This window comes from Narcine bancroftii, chromosome 12, assembly GCF_036971445.1.
Source record: "Narcine bancroftii isolate sNarBan1 chromosome 12, sNarBan1.hap1, whole genome shotgun sequence".
Classification (NCBI taxonomy): Eukaryota; Metazoa; Chordata; class Chondrichthyes; order Torpediniformes; family Narcinidae; genus Narcine; species Narcine bancroftii.
In genome coordinates this window covers 10854692-10870728 of record NC_091480.1, presented here as the reverse complement: position 1 = coordinate 10870728, position 16037 = coordinate 10854692, and the positions used below count along the sequence as shown (strand labels likewise).

Here is a 16037-nt window from a genome sequence, read left to right as displayed (position 1 = left end):
TGATGCTGCCACAAAAGAACAAATTTGATGACATGTTCATGACAATAAATTCTGATTCATTGTCTTCTCATGACTTACAGTTTACCCTTTCCACCAACTGAAACACGCCCATTTAAGATCTTCCATATTATAGATCTTTACAAGGTTTTTTAAGTGTTGCAGGAGTGATGGGAATGTTCTGAGGACCTGCATTGTCAGAATGAGCAAAATGTCCTCCTATGTTCTAATATGGTGGATGTGGTTGTTACAGCATCTTCTTCTGCAACATTTCTGTTTGCTTCTTGTCATTATCCATTGATCGAAACTGTACTCCCAAATATTATCGAAACCTGGTTCAGCACAAAGTAAAAACTTTGGACTGGTCAACCTACTTGTGATATGCTCCAGTCTTTTCAAAACTTTTTAGTTAATAAAATTGTAGAGCGCGTCGAAAGAACCAAAGACTTGTTGATCCAAACCAAGGCTTTTATTAACTAAAAGACTGGAGCATATCACAAGTAGGTCGACCAGTCCAGAATGACCTGGTCTGGCTAGGAGCAATCCTTTAAGACCTGGCAGTAGGTGTGGCTACACTCTCAGCCAATCACTACAATCTGTACATATACACATGGGTGATAGAATCTGTACTATCACAGGTAGTCACTGGGACATCCCCGCTATTGCAGCATGCATAGCCAAGGTGCCAAAAGAAGTGATCTCCCAGTCTGCGACCAGTGTCTCCAATGTAGAGGACACCATAACACAGTACTGGGTGTAGTAGACGACCCCCACGGATTCACAAGTGAAGTGTGCTTCACTGGGAAGGACTGTTTGGAGTCTCAAATGGTAGTGAGGGAGAAGGTTTAGGAGCAAGTCGAGCATCTCCTGCGGTCACACGGGTAGGTGCCAAGGAGGTGATTTGTGGGAAGGAAGGAGTGGATGGGGAGTCACGGAGGTCTACCGTAACTGCTTTACATTGAAGTTCTGTCCATCTGTTTTGTTCATGTTGTTATAGGCATGTTTTTTTTAAATTTTTTTATTTTTCACACTATGAACCATACTGACCAAAATACATACAAACATTTCCCTCTTGAATATACACAGTGTCATTTTCTCCCCTTTTCCCCCTCCCTTCCCTCCCTCCTTCACCCCCCCCTCCCCACCCACTCAATGTTCAACATACATGATACATTAAATCCATTAAACAATGTCATCACACAATGAAAATAAACAAGAAATTTATGTTGATCACAGATTTATTCCTCAATCTCATGTAGGTATTTATTTCTCAACTAATATGCAAACTGTTTATTTTTTTCTGAGCAAAGTCTTGCTAATGTCCCAAAATGTGCTTGGCAGTGAACACCTTGTATAATCTAGCCAAATGTGCAATTTTTGTTCTTGGGAAGTAAAACTTCTTTTGATATCTGAATATTTAAAGAATAAAGGACAGAGGGAGATGCAGTTAGTGCAGCCGGTAGCATGACACTAGTGCCATTGAAGGTAGTCATCTCACAGTGTCTTCAACATCCCCCTCCCCAGATCGCTTTCATTTACCAAACACTTTTTTTAAAGACATACAGCACGGTAACAGGCTTATCCAGCCCACATGGCAGGGCCACCCAATTCACCCACAAGCCCCATACAGTTTGAAAGGTGGGAGGAAACCCAGGCAGACACGGGGAGAATGTACAAACTCCTTACAGCCAGCGCCGGGATTCTTGCAACAGTGTTGCGCTAACCACTACGCTAACTGTACTGTATTCTGTTCAATTTAAGCCAATCTTCTGTCTTAACTGATTTATATCCCCACATGAACCATTCTGTATCTCTCTACAATTTTTTTTTCTCTGCCGTCATTCTGCTTAATTCTAGCAGCTTATTATGTCCATCTCTTCAATCCGTGGTTAGACCAGACTTGGAGTATTTCAGTTCAGTTCTGGTTGCCTCATTACTGGAAGGATGTGGATGCTTTAGAGAGGGTGCAGAAGAGATTTACCAAGATATTGCTACCATTGGAGAAGATGTCTTGGGAAACAAGGGTGACAGAGCTAGGGCTTTTCTCTTTAGAGTGATGAAGAGGAGACTTAATAGAGGCGTATATACATGATTATCAAAGGGTTTAGGGTGGAAAAACAGCGCATTTTTTCCTGGGGAAGCCAGAGCAAATGACAGAGGACCTCTATTTATGGTGAGTGGAGGAAAGTTCAGGGAGTTGTCAGAGGTAAGTTTTTACTCAAAAAGTAGTGGGTGCCTGGAATGTATTGGCATGCATGGTGGTGGAGGCTGATATATAGAAATATTTTACAAACTCTTAAAGGTTCGTGGATGAAAGAAAAATAGAGAGTTATATGTGTGAGGTAGGAAAGGATTAGATTGTTGTGGAGTAAGTGTAATTAGGTTGGTGCAACATTGTGAGCTGAAGGGCCTGTGTGGTGCTGTAATGTTCTATGTTCTGTGCTTTCATCAGCTTTACATCAATCTGCCTCTTTTACCTTTTCTATTAAAACTTCTAGCTTACCTGTGAAAATGTTAAATACATACATTCGGTTGATCTTTCATCTGGGAGGTCTTGAATGATCTGCCATAGGGATTGATGCAGATGCCCAACATTTTTTTACAGTTTATCCAAGTGGCATGGAAGAAGACATTGGTTGACAGCACAGATAGGTTAGGAGGTGTGTTGTGAGGAGGATTCCAGGAGGTTGTGGAGAGATGTACTCTTCACTCTTGATGAAGAGATTGGACCCAAAATGTCGACCATTCTTTTTCTCCCACGGATGCTGCTCGACCCACTGATTGTATTTTTGCTTCAGATTCTGGCATCAACAGCCCCTTAGATATGTTAAGTGGGTGGGCAAAAGACTGGAGACTGAGTGCATGGTGGGAAAGAATGCGAAACAGTCCATTTTACCAACAAAAATTAACCAACAGATGAAAACTTGCAGAGTGCTGAGATTCAGAGGGATGTTGGTGTCCATTGTAACAGGATCAGCAAGTAATGAGGAAAGCTAACAGACTGGTGTTTATTTTTGGAGGAAAACAGAAGTTTAGGCTTTAGTGGTATTGGACATTTATGGGACAACATCTGGAGAACTTAGTCCTTTATTGGTCTCTGTGTGTAAGCGTGTTAATGAGTTTTGGAGCAGTTCAGGCAAGGTTTACCAGATGAAACCTGCATTGGGCAGATTGCCTCATGAGGAAAGATTGGGTAACCTGTATCTGCTGGAATAGAGAGATATGATCATTCAAACTCCCAGAGCAAATAAGATAAGGTGGAGAAACTCAGTGGGTTTGGCAGCATCCACAGAGAGAAATGGTCAATCAACCTTTTGGATTGGGACTCTTCGAGAGAGAGAGAGAGAGTTCTTGATGGTATGAATATGGAGAGAATGTTTTTTGTGCCATCTCTTTTAGATTGAATCTATCTTTGCTAATAATTCACCATTGTTGTTACAAAGACACGAGAGATTCAGTTGTACCACTTATTTCCTCCAATTTGATATTGTCACTAATAATCTATCCCAGTGGTTTTCAAACTCTTTCCACCTTAAGTAATCCCTATGCCATTGGTGCTCTGTGATTAGAAAGGGATTGCTTAAGGTGGGATGTGAGTGGGAAGGGAAGGTTGAGAACCGCTGCTCTAGACCCAATTGTTACTGAAATATTTTGCTTAAGAACATTTGTCATTGGCCCATTTCCTTTGGAGTTCTGAAACCAAAGGAATGAGTCAATTAGGTACAATTAAAACAGAGGTTTTCAAACCTTTCTGACTAATCACAGAGCACTTATTTCCATTAATGACCGCATCGGATATGTGTGTTGGTATTGATCTAGTACTGTTTAAAATGTGTATTCTTCACATTTCAAACACCATTTTGCATGAAGAATTGTAAATGGATTTTCTGAATATTCAACAATTGTATTGCATAAGTGCATGCACTGATAAATAATTAGTGGACACCTACAGGGTGCTTTAATTCAACTCGAGTTGTTAAACAGTATTCGCAAAAGTTGAAGAGAAATGTTTCCTGCAGGAGAGAGCAATGTCCAAAGGAAAGGCAAGAGCCTGGAGGTATTCAGGAATAATTCCGGTTTGCAGAAGTTGGGAGGAAGTGCAGTTATCATACTTGCTTTGGAACAATCATTAAATCCATCAGTTGTTTCCACAATCATTTTCACTGCTGGAGATTCCAAATGATTCTGCTTTTCTCTTAACTGAAGTTGACAGCTTCCACTGAAAATCCCAGAGGCTGCCTGATAAAGTTGCAAATCAATGGGAACAAATATTCACTGCAACTTGGTGCCGCCACACTGTTGATGCTGACAGAGGCTGGGTGAATGTGAAATTACACGTGAAGCTTCTCATACATTCATATATCAATGCCATCCATGAGGGATTAGAGATGTGACAGCAGATCCAATAAAAAAAGCAGCTCACAATGTTCTGTGTGTATCCAAGTGTCTTTTTTCAGAATGACTGTAAACAGATTGCAAGCTCTTGCTCTCACAGCTGCTATGGAGTGCTGCATACAGTATTGCCTGCTCTAACCGCTTGCCACTATTTTATTAGTCCCGCATTTTTTTTAAGTCAAGTTTATTGTCATCTAATCACACAAGTTCCACAATGATGAAACAGCGTTCTCTGATCCTGGGTGCAAAATACGCTGACATACAACCGGGCAAAACACACAGACAAATGATAAGTATGCAAGTCAAGTATTTCATCCATACCAATAAATAAATAAATCTGCCTTAATGAATATGAGAGTCTCGAATGGTTTAGTGTGAGCAGTCCCTTCGGTCGTTCATCGTTCTCACTGCCGGTCTTTACGCCTGTTTGTGAATGCTTTCACAGACTAGAGTCTTCTCCCAGTGGGAGAAGAGAGTGTGTCCAGGGTGTGATGAGTCCTTCAGGAAACAGTTTGAATCCCTTGATCTTGAATTAATTTTATGCATTGAATCAAGTTCAAAAAACTCACAACAAATTGATGATCCACTCTCTTACTGAACCAGTTCTCGATGTTGGATGGGGGGGTTCCCTCCTGAAACTGTGCACTAGTACTATTGGCAAAAGGAGCTGATGGGGGTGGGGGGGGGGGGGGGAGGGAAATAAAGGTTAACTTCACAGATTAGGAATTGGTGCTGGCTTGAACCATGAGCTTTGCGGAGTTGAAAGTTCTCTGGCCCATCGATATGGTTTAATGATGTGTGTGTGTGCTGTAAGATCTGAGGGGCATATATGTCCTTAGGTCTTAAATATCATTTTTGGTTTGAAGAATGGCACCAGAATTAACTTTAAGATCTTGCCTTACCTCCTGTTTTTGGCATTTTCTGTTTATTTTTGGAGTTTCCTCACTCAATTTCCCCTATCTTTCTTTGTGAGATTTTTTCTCTCTTAAGTGGAGACCACTCTGCCCATGCATGCACGTTACTTGTAATGTAACAACATATGAAACCTTTATATACCTATCCCCAGAACTTGCAGACCAGTGTACTGACTCACACTGATCTGGACTCGGACTGGGGGGACAGGCTTGTGGCCTGGCGGCCTTTATGGGGGAGAAAGGGGAGGAGTCACGAGCCGGCCAATGAGGGCAGGGCCAAACAGAAAAGGCTGTATTATTCCCTAGCGAACTTAAACTGGAGGTAGGGGGAGAGTGTGTGCTTAACAAGGAGATTTTTGAAGAGCTGTATTAAATTTAACTGGGTCTGGTTGTGTGAGTATGGTAGGGTGAAGATTATTCCATGCTTTATTTGTGCGGGGGAAGATATTAATCTCCTACCTTAATTCAGCCACCTCCAAAGAGAAAAGGTGATCACAGTGACTGGTACACCCACCAGTTTTGAAATCTCAAATATTTAAATCATAACTGCTCAGTCTTTAAGGAATAGTACCGTATTCCGATTGACCCATGTTACATTATGCTTAATCCCTGTTCATGTTGCTGAGTGTTGCAATTACCCTCAATTGGAGAAGTAGTCAAATTCAATCTCTTCCTCCTTTTCCCTAAATGTGGAGCTGGCTGTGATGGTTGCTGAACTCATTAGAAATGCAAGGTTGAACAGTCCAGATATGAATCACTAATTGTATGCAGAGGCAAGTTCAATTATTTTATTGCTGTGTTTTCATGATTGGTTCCCTCAGTGGCATGTCACTAAATTAGACACATTTGTAGAAAGGATTGTAATTCCTTGGAAAAGAATTGTCGCTCTCTCTTCCAAACTGCATTTGAGAAATCTTCATTTATAAAGAATTTTTGACAATTGGTTCAAAACTGTCAATTTCCACTGGATGTATTAGTTAACTAAGAGAGTTGATTGATCATTTGTTGAGTGTGTTTCAAACTTGATTCAATAGATAAATTTATTCAAGATCAAAGCATTTACACTGTTTACTGACAGACTTGTGACACCCTGGACAAAATGTCTTCTCCCTCCTCCCACAGGGGAGAAGGCTGACTTAAATGCTTCTAAATGATCCCCTCAACAGTGCTATCACCGCTCTGGTACTAATTGGTCCACTTTTCACTGCAACATTATGATCCACAATCAACTGTACAAAGACTGAAGTTATTGGAACTGAAGGCTTTTCTTAGCAAGAGATGGACAGCATCCCTTATGTTGCTGGCTCACACTGATCTGGACTCGGACTGGGGGGGGCAGGCTTGTGGCATGGCGGCCTTTATGGGGGAGAAAGGGGAGGAGTCATGAGCTGGCCAATGAGGGCAGGGCCAAACAGAAAAGATCATGTCATTTACATATGCAAATATGTACAATGGTGGCTTCACCACACGCTATACTTAGCAAATTGATCGATCCTACTTAAAGTGGCTGTATGAATGTTAGAGGTAACATCTTAGACTGCTTGCTGAACAACCCTTCTCGTTGTACAATGACAAATAAACTTAAATCTCACATCTTACCCGCTTTCTTCCTCCACAGTGTATGGTGTTAACTGGTCCCAATCTCGTGACTCTGCTGGGCTTCAGAATCAGGTCTATTGTCATGAGGTTTCCCATTTTAGTGCAGAATTGTTGTGCATTGCAGACACAAAATTTGCTCCGTTATATTTCCATAAGCACACTGTTTGAAAAAAAAATAGTGCAGAAGATGAGAAGAAAGTGAGATAGTTTCTGTGGTACATTGTCCATTCATAAATCTGATTGTGGATGGGAAGGTGTTTTTGTGGCATTGGGTGCTTGCCTTCAGCCTCCTGTACCTCCTTCCCAATGGTAGCAGTGTGAAGAGGAGTGGCCTGAGTGATGAAGGTCCTTGAGGATGGAGGTGCCGCCTCTTGTTGGTGTCCTGAATGGAGTGAACACTAATGCCCAAGATGGCACTGGCCAAGTTTACAACCGAAGGACCTGTTTCTGTGCTGTAGTATTCTAAGATTCTATGGTTGTAACAGGGTAACAGATTGGTTGGTGTGACGCTCTTCCTATCAGTGAACAGGACAAAGATCAGAAGTCACCAATATAAAAGAGAGGGGAAGGAAATAAAATTATCATGAGGGAAAACTTTTTTAGCATGAGTCGTTGGAATCTGGAGTACATTGCCTGCAGAGGTGGTTCCATAATGACCTTTAGCTAAGTACAAGGTGAGGGGGGGGGAAACTGTACACTACAATAAAAGGGAGAGGGGAAAGTTAGAGGCCAGGACAGAATGGCCTCCTCTGTACAATGATGGGAGAAGGACACTGCTATTGAACGTAAATAGACGGACGCAGAAGGGGCTCCAAGGCAGGACAGTGTAAATGTTCATCGGCCTGCAGTAGATCATGAACACATTTCTCTTTGGTTGGAACCCACACCACAAACTAATGGTCCCAGACCGCTGACGTGATCTTAAAAAGGAATGGTGAGTGCGGACTCAATTTTAACCTTTAAGGAAGAATTTGGACAGGTACATGGACGGGAGAGGCATGAAGGGCTATGATGCAGGTCAGTGGGACTAGGCCGAAAAATGGTTCGGCACAGGCCGAAGGGACCTATTTTGTGCTATGGTTCTAATTGTTAAAAAAATGTCTAACGAAATTTCATAAATTTGTGCATAATACAGCATTAAATAAAAATCTGCTGCAGATTTGTGTTCTGTTGTTGAATATCTTTGCCCTTATCCAAAGGCATCGTCCAGAATTGAAAATGATTACTTAATATTGTCTTGATTATTTTTCTCAGTTATTTCAATAGCCTCAGAGCAATGTGATATTTATTTGCTTTTTCCCCAGGTTATCACCTTGGAAGGATGGGTGGACATCATGTATTATGTCATGGATGCACATTCTTTTTACAATTTTATATATTTTATTCTGCTTATAATAGTAAGTATGTGTCATTTCAGGCTTTACGTTTTTTGTTTATTTGAACAGTGAAAATTAACATATTGTATCATTTCCAGTAAGGGAAGAGAAAGAGGTTCAGTTTAGAATTCTTAAATTTTGATGTACTGCCCGGCAACAGGCCCTTTCAGTCTATGGGCCCATGCTGCCCCAATTGAGTTACATCTCCCAATAATATTATTATATTCCATCCAGATGATTTTTTTGAATAATTTGTATAAAAAATATTTTCAAAGGGCCATTAAAGTTTAAAGTTTTTTTTTGCATGAACTCTAATAAAATAGGTTATTTACCCATGGAAAGTAAGTTTCAAGATTACAGAAGTGAAATTGAGTAATACCATTCTGTCTCTGCATGTTTTCCTGAGAATGTTGTGTACTGTGATTTAAAATCTATTGGTTAATGTAACTAATAGTTGTTAAATTTCCACTGCGGCAGCATGGCCCCACGGTACAACTAGTCATCAAGTCCTCCAGCACTTAAATAGACCTTTAATCCATGCTGATTACTAAGTACCCACCTACATTAACCCCATTGATTGGGATGGTCTGTAGCCTCATACACATAGAACAATACAGCACAGTACAGGCCATTTGGCCTTTGATGTTGTGCCGACCCACATATTCCTTCCTTTAAACAAAAAGCACTAAACCCTTCCTGCCTCGTAATCCTCTTTTTTTTCTTTTATCTGTGTGCCTAAGAGTTTCTTAAATTCCCCCAATGTTTCAGCTTCCATCATCATCCCTGGCAAGGTATTCCAGGACCCACAACTCTCTTAACCTTGTACATATGTCCTCTGGTGTTTGCTGATCTTGCCCTAGGAAACAGGCACTGACTATCCACCCTGTCTTGTAGACCTCTATCGAGTCTCCTCTCATCCTTCTGCGCTCCCAAGAGAAAAGTCCCAGCTCTGCTAACCTTGCCTCATCCAGGAAACATCCTGGTAAATCTCCTCACCACAGCTTCCACATCCTTCCTACAATGAGGTGATTGAAGAATAGCATCATAGTGTAACTGTCCGGAACAATTCCTCCCGCCCAACTCTTCGATGCCAACCAAGTTGGCATTCTGGTCTAGTCCCTCTTCTGTCTACATTTAGCACTCGGCTGTATGCATATCGTCACAATTTCATGAGAGTGATTGCCTCTACAAGGTCAGGGTTCCTTCTATTGCCATGTATAAATACATAAAAATGTAAAATACATGATAAACTTCAACTTTTGTTTTCCATAAAGCAAACAAAGAGTCGCCGTGAGTATTCCCAGATGTCCCTTACAATAGGACAAAAGGGAAGCCAAAGAGAGTCCCCTTAGAGACACTGAGTGTCCATGGATTCACCTACAGCACTCCCTCAGCCTCTGCAGCCAGACAGACTTCTGTTCAAACCATTGGCAGCCCAAGCTCAGATTCCAACCATCCTCTGGGTGAAAATGTTCCTCCCAGGATCTCCTCAAATCCTGGTCCTCCTTGACCCTGAACTTCCACTACAGGGAAAAATGCATCCTATCTGTGCCACTTTATAAATTTGTACACCCCCATCAGGTTCCCCCTCAATGTCTTCCACCCTAAGAAAAGCAAATTCAACCAATCGAGACTCTTCTCACAGATGAAACACTCCATTCTGGTGAAACTCTTCTGCACTTGTACCACTTTGGGAAACCCTACCTTCTGAAAAATTATCACCATCCAAAATATGGTTTGAAAGTTAGCACCACTGTACATGCAACTTTATGCAAGGTCTGTTACACTTCCATCTGTAAATATGCCACATCTTGCATGGTTTCTAGACTCACTGAGACACTAAGGATCATCCCAAATGCTGTGGATGGATAGCAATCAACTAAATTTGAGTAAGTGTCCCAGAAGTTTTCAAAGTGGATCAGCATTATTCTCAACGATTCATCGGCTACTGTTAAATGTAAGAATTCAATTGCATTGATAGGTGCACCCAAAACAGATATTAAAGTATAAAGTATGACCTTTCTCAGTGAGTAATCTGAATCTCATGATGTCTTCCAGTACGTCCTCCCCGTGTCTGCATGGGTTTTCCCCAGGGTTTCTGATTTCCTCCCACCGTTTGAAACATATCAGGGGTGTAGGTTAATTGGATGTAAATAGGGCAGCATGGTCTTGAAGACCGAAATGGTCTGTTACTGTGCTGTATGTTTAAATTTTTTTAATTAACAAAAAATAAACTGATTATCACAAGGAACAAAAGTAAAAACATTTTGCTGGAAAAACTCAGCAGGTCAGTGTCTTTTATATACCAAAGATAAAGATACATAACCCACGTTTCGGGCATGAGCCCTTCCTCAAGGTATGGAAAAATCTCGGCAGGCGTTCAAACAAAAAAGGTAAGGGGGAGGGGTGGGGGGGGAGCATGTCCACAAAGGCAGGAGGTAATAGGTGGAGAAGGGAGGGAGGCCACAGCAGCAAGCAGGGGGAGGAGGGATGGCTAGGTGAAGAGAGAGGGAAGGGGTGGAGAGCTGAGGGAAAGAAGACGGGGGAAGGAAAGGGAGGGAGAAAAGAGAGCAGGCTGGCAGAAACCAGTGAAGTCAATGTTAATGCCATCTGGCTGGAGAGTGCCCAGTCGGAAAATTGTGTTTTCCTCCAATTTACGGGTGGTCTTGGAAGGCCATGGATTATATATGTGATTATGGGTGTGGGGTCCAGAACTGAAATGGTTGGCCACTGGGAGGTCCCTGTCACTGGTGCGTACAGAGTGAAGGTGCTTAGTGAAGTGATCTCCCAGTCTGTGCCCAGTCTCTCTGATGCAGAGAAGGTACCTGGCCTGTACTCATTGAAATTTAGGAGAATGAGGGGGATCTCCTTGAGCCATTTTGAATGTTGAAAGGCATGAACAGAGTAGATGTAGAAAGGTTGTTTCCCCCAGGTGGGAGAGTCGAGCACAAGAGGTCACAACTTCAGGATGAAAGGGCACCTTCTTATAAAAGAGACGCAAAGGAATTTCTTCAGCCAGAGTGGTAACTCATTGGAATATATTGCCACAGGTGGTTGTGGATGTATTTAGGGTAGAAATTGATAGCTTATTTATTAGTCAGGACATCAAAGGTTTTGGGGAGAAAGGGCTGAGTGAGAAAATGGCTCATGATTAAATGGTGGGGAAAACTCAATGGGCTGAATGGCCTATTTCTGATCCTATGTCTTCTGGTCATAAAAGTATAAATGGGAAAGTAACATGATCCAAATATCTGAGGGGTAAGGCATTCAGTCTGCTGAAAACCAATACAAATGTAATACAATTAAAAGGATGAACTTTTACACAAAATACTTTGTTGACTTAACAGTCAGTGAAAATAATTTTCTGTCTCAGAATTCAATTCTTGTTTAAAAAAAAAAGCATTAGTTCAATGTGTTGAGTCTGAAATTCAGAATGTATTATTTGTTCAATCTAATTCCATGCATTGAATATTTCTGGCAGGCTTTAAGATTTATAGAATTATGTTCTGTGATGGGGACGAAGGTTGATCTTACCGTGCGAGTACAATAGTAATCAGTGTTAAATGTTGGCGATGTAAAATTCTTCTTGAATTTATCCTATTCTAAGGCACGGCAACTCCAGGAAACACAGCCTGGGCTTTCGCTTTTGTGGCAAAAGAAACTGGGCTAATTGTTCATTTGTCGTTGTGTTGGTTTGAGCAAAGGAAAGTGCAATTTTCAGGGATTCGTTGGTGGACACCTTCATCAAGACCCTGAGGCCATTATGAATGGGGAAGCAAATGTGATCCCTCCATCCAATCAGATTGAAGCATCCTCATTTTCGCGTGCAGCTCTGAAACAGGATGATGTGAATATTCGGCACGAACCTTTGGCTAACTTTCACTCTCCTCCTATCCTCACCTATTATTTTACATCCCCGCAATTAGTTTAACAAGATTCAAAATTTCCTCAAGGGCTAGGGATTAAAATAATGAGACAAAAGTGTACCTTTATTTGGATCTCACTCAGCCTATCGTTTGTGTGATTTCTTCTGGACAGGTTTAAACTCAATGGCATGAGCATTGATCTTTCCATCTGGAGGTAATCCCACCTCTTTCTGGTTCCACCTTTTCCATTGCCTTCTCCTGTTCTTACTTTTCTCTCTAACCCACCCCCACTTCAAAGGTCTCTCCTTCAGTCTCTAACTCTCCAATCTTCTGCCCAATATCCCATCACCTCTTTGCCCCCCTCCCAGCTTTCCCCCCCATTCCTATTTCTTTCACTGTGAAATTCACCCCTTCCTACTTTAGTTGTGATAAAGGGTCCCGACGCGAAAGGTTGACTCGCCATTTCTCTCCACGGACGCTGAGACCCTCCAGCTTCTCACTGTTCGCTCAAGGTTCTGCCATCTGCGGTTTTTGTGTTCCCACGGCAATTTCCAGCCCCATGATATTTCCTGAATTCCAGCACATTTTCTAGTCACCTCGATTCCTAACCCAACATCATTTTGGCTTTTATGACCAAAATCGAACCCTCATGTGATGAGCCTCTGACATATTTATTCCCTTTTGAGTGCGGGATGAACTTCTGTCCATTCTTTTGTGGTTGCTATCCAAATTCAAGAGGGTAGCTAACATGAGAGTGTGACTGTTGCAATTAAACACTTTAGTGGTTATAAATTTAAAACTGATTATGTATTTTTTTAAATCACTTGAAAATCTTTAGGTTGGTTCATTCTTCATGATTAACCTGTGCCTGGTTGTCATAGCAACTCAATTTTCAGAAACAAAGCAACGGGAAAATCAGCTAATGCAGGAGCAGCGAGCTCGCTTTCTTTCGAACGATAGCACAATTGCAAGTTTCTCTGAGCCAGGAAGCTGCTATGAAGAACTCCTGAAGTATATTTGCCACCTCTATCGGAAGGTGAAACGGCGAACTTTGAGGCTTTACAATACCTGGAGAAACAAACGACGTAAGAAGGTCAGCGTGAGCAGCTCAAATGGACAGGAGAGGAGGTGCCGGAGTAAGGGACGGGTCATGTCCATTCATCATTTAATCCACCACCACCATCACCACCATTATCACATCAGCAACGGGAGTTCAAGGGCGCATCCGACCAGCCCGGAGGTCTGTGACGTGGAGATGAAGGCACAGGGTGTCGACAGCAGGCTCATGCTCCCTTCGTCCACGGTCAACCATCAGAGACCCCCTCCAAGGCCGGAGTCCGTCCACAGTATTTACCACGCTGACTGTCACTTTGAAGGCCCGCAGGTGGCCTGCAAGTCTTCCACTGCAGCCAATGTGAAGCTGGTGGCTGGCCTGACACTGCACGGGAGGATGAACTATCCGACGATCGTCCCATCTGTGACCAGCAGAAACGGCTCCACACCAAAACTAAAAGACAAGAGAAGCCCCAACGCGTCCTTCAACGCAGGCAAGGTGAAGCTGAAGATGAACTGGACAGATTCCTTGGGCAAACTGCACCATTTAGTGGGAGAGCATGGTAAGAGCTGTCACTGTTTGTAGCAAAATATGTCCGAATGGTTTAGTACCTTCATGACGAAGACCATTACTTTTGCCGTTGCTCTGATATTTTAAGACCTTTCAAGAGGATAAGCAAGGGGATTAGGAATAATGCAAATTTACAACTGTTTACCTTTTATTAGGCAGTTGGTTTGAATTGAAAGAGCAAAATTCAAGGGTAAATGAAACTCAAAAGTTGGTGGAAATAGGAACTAACAACTGGAAACAGCTGGAGACATTCAATGGTTCTTTTCCCGACTCTTACTCATGTAATAATTGACCACCCTCCACCTCCCACCCCCCCCCCCCCCACCCTTTGTTGGCACAAAAATTGCTTATTTTCGATATGGCGCTTGTAAAAGTCGATCCCCCTGTTTTTGGCCTTGACTGTCTGCCCAGCTGACTTCCCAATGTTCGGCCGCCTGCCCTTCCGAGCTCCCGATGCCCCGACTACGGGTAAATTCTACCTAGTCCCTTATCACATCCTTTTGTTGATCTGGATCCCTCCCCCATTGTTTGCATCCTGAGACTCTCCGATATTTCCTGCTTCTGCCTTTACTAATTTTTATTTTCCCTTGAAGAAAGGCTCAAGCCTGAAATGTCGGCGATCCATCTTCATCTCCCCTAGATGTTGAAAAGACCGGCTGAGTTCCTCCAGCATTTCGGGGCATTTACTGCGATCACAGCATCTGCAGCCTTTCACCTTTCAGCATCAGATCTAATTGCCCTGTGACTCAAGATTGTTGACCTTTTCCCCAGTGACCTGCTGCTCTTAATCATTTCCTGCACACCAGAGAGAATTTAGGGGAAGGGCAATGAAAGTGAAGTAAGAAGCAGTCAGCTCAGGAACTCAGGAGGTCAAGCAGAATCAGTTGGAGGAAGAGTGTAGTCGATGATTGGGTTCCAAAGCCTTCATCAAGACAATGATGTTCTCCGATTGTTTTTCCATCATTGATGCTGGGTTCCTCCAGCTGATGGCCTCATTACTCTCGATTCCAGCATCTCCAGCCTCTCTACTGGAAGTGACGCTACTGAGATCCTGTTCCCAAAGAAAAAGTTGATGGTATGGGCATGGCTAATTTTCACTGATTGAAGCACTTATATAAAAGGTTCACTTGGACTGCCTGGGAGACATTCGATTCTGTGTTTCGTGGTGGTGAAGTTTTCTGTGCGGCAGTGACCAAACAGAGAGGGGAAGCGTGGAAGAGACAGGGGGAGAGGGGAGGTGAAGGAGGGAGAGACAATGTGATCTGCTTATGCTGAACCATATTGTGCCTGTATTGAGGCAGGGACGTCTGGAGAATTTGCAGATGGTCATCCACAGCAGCTAGGAAAATAAACATCTAAAGGGGTCATTTTTATTTTGCCAAATTTGGGTTTGAAACTGATAAATCTGAAATGCTCTCCATTCCCAATTTGTCATTTGGCTCGAGTGTCCAAGGATTGAGCTTTTATGCACAAAAGCGGCAACTAATGATGCTTTTCTGTTTTGTCCTAACATGGGATGATCCTGAAAAGACAGGATTACTTCAGTTTTCTGTAGCTAATGCTGATTGACACAGGTTTCCCAGTGCAACGTGTCTGTACCACGAGGCCTAAAAGCCAGCACTTTATTGCCATGGTTATTTTCCCTTTCCTCGAAGTAAAAGCGCTTTCAGTATTTTACCTTGCTTCGCTTATTAACTGAGCTCAAAAGGGTAAAGATTCTCTTCCTATTTTTAATACAGAAAACATTGTTGAATCAAATAGAAGAGGTCAATTCTTAAAGATTACACGTGATTCAAAAGACCAAGGAACAGAAGGCAGCCACTAGGCCCATAAATCGACACTACACTAGTTCCAATTTCCGGCCTTTTCCCCATATCCCTTGATGCTCTCACTAATGAGATACTTGTCTATTTCTTGATTAAATCCTCCCAGTGATCTGGCTTCCACCTGCTGTATGCGGCAGCGAGTTCCACAGTTCCATGACCCTCTTGTTAAAGAAGTTCTTCCTAATCTCTTTTATATGGATAACCTCTCATTTTCAGACTATGACCCCTTGTCCTCGATTCACCCACCAAGGGAAAAATCTTACCCGCATCCACCCTATCCAAACCTTTCAAAATACGAAATGCCTCTATGAGATCTCCTCTCATTCTCCTATACTCCAATGAACACAACCCAAGAGCTGCCAAATGCTCCTTGTATGTTAGCCCTTGCATTCTGGGAATCATCCTAGTCAATCTCCGCTGCACACTCTCCAACAACATCA

General features: G+C 42.5%; 1 protein-coding gene across 1 annotated transcript in view; it reads left to right on the top strand.

Annotated features, from left to right (window-relative positions):
* cacna1ha (calcium channel, voltage-dependent, T type, alpha 1H subunit a) overlaps window positions 1-16037 on the top strand; it is a 206428-nt gene that overhangs the window by 60059 nt on the left and 130332 nt on the right. Inside the window, exons 6-7 of the mRNA XM_069904861.1 lie at window positions 8210-8302; window positions 12986-13763. Coding sequence (XP_069760962.1) covers window positions 8210-8302; window positions 12986-13763 — 871 coding nt within the window. The remainder of the gene's footprint in view (window positions 1-8209; window positions 8303-12985; window positions 13764-16037) is intronic.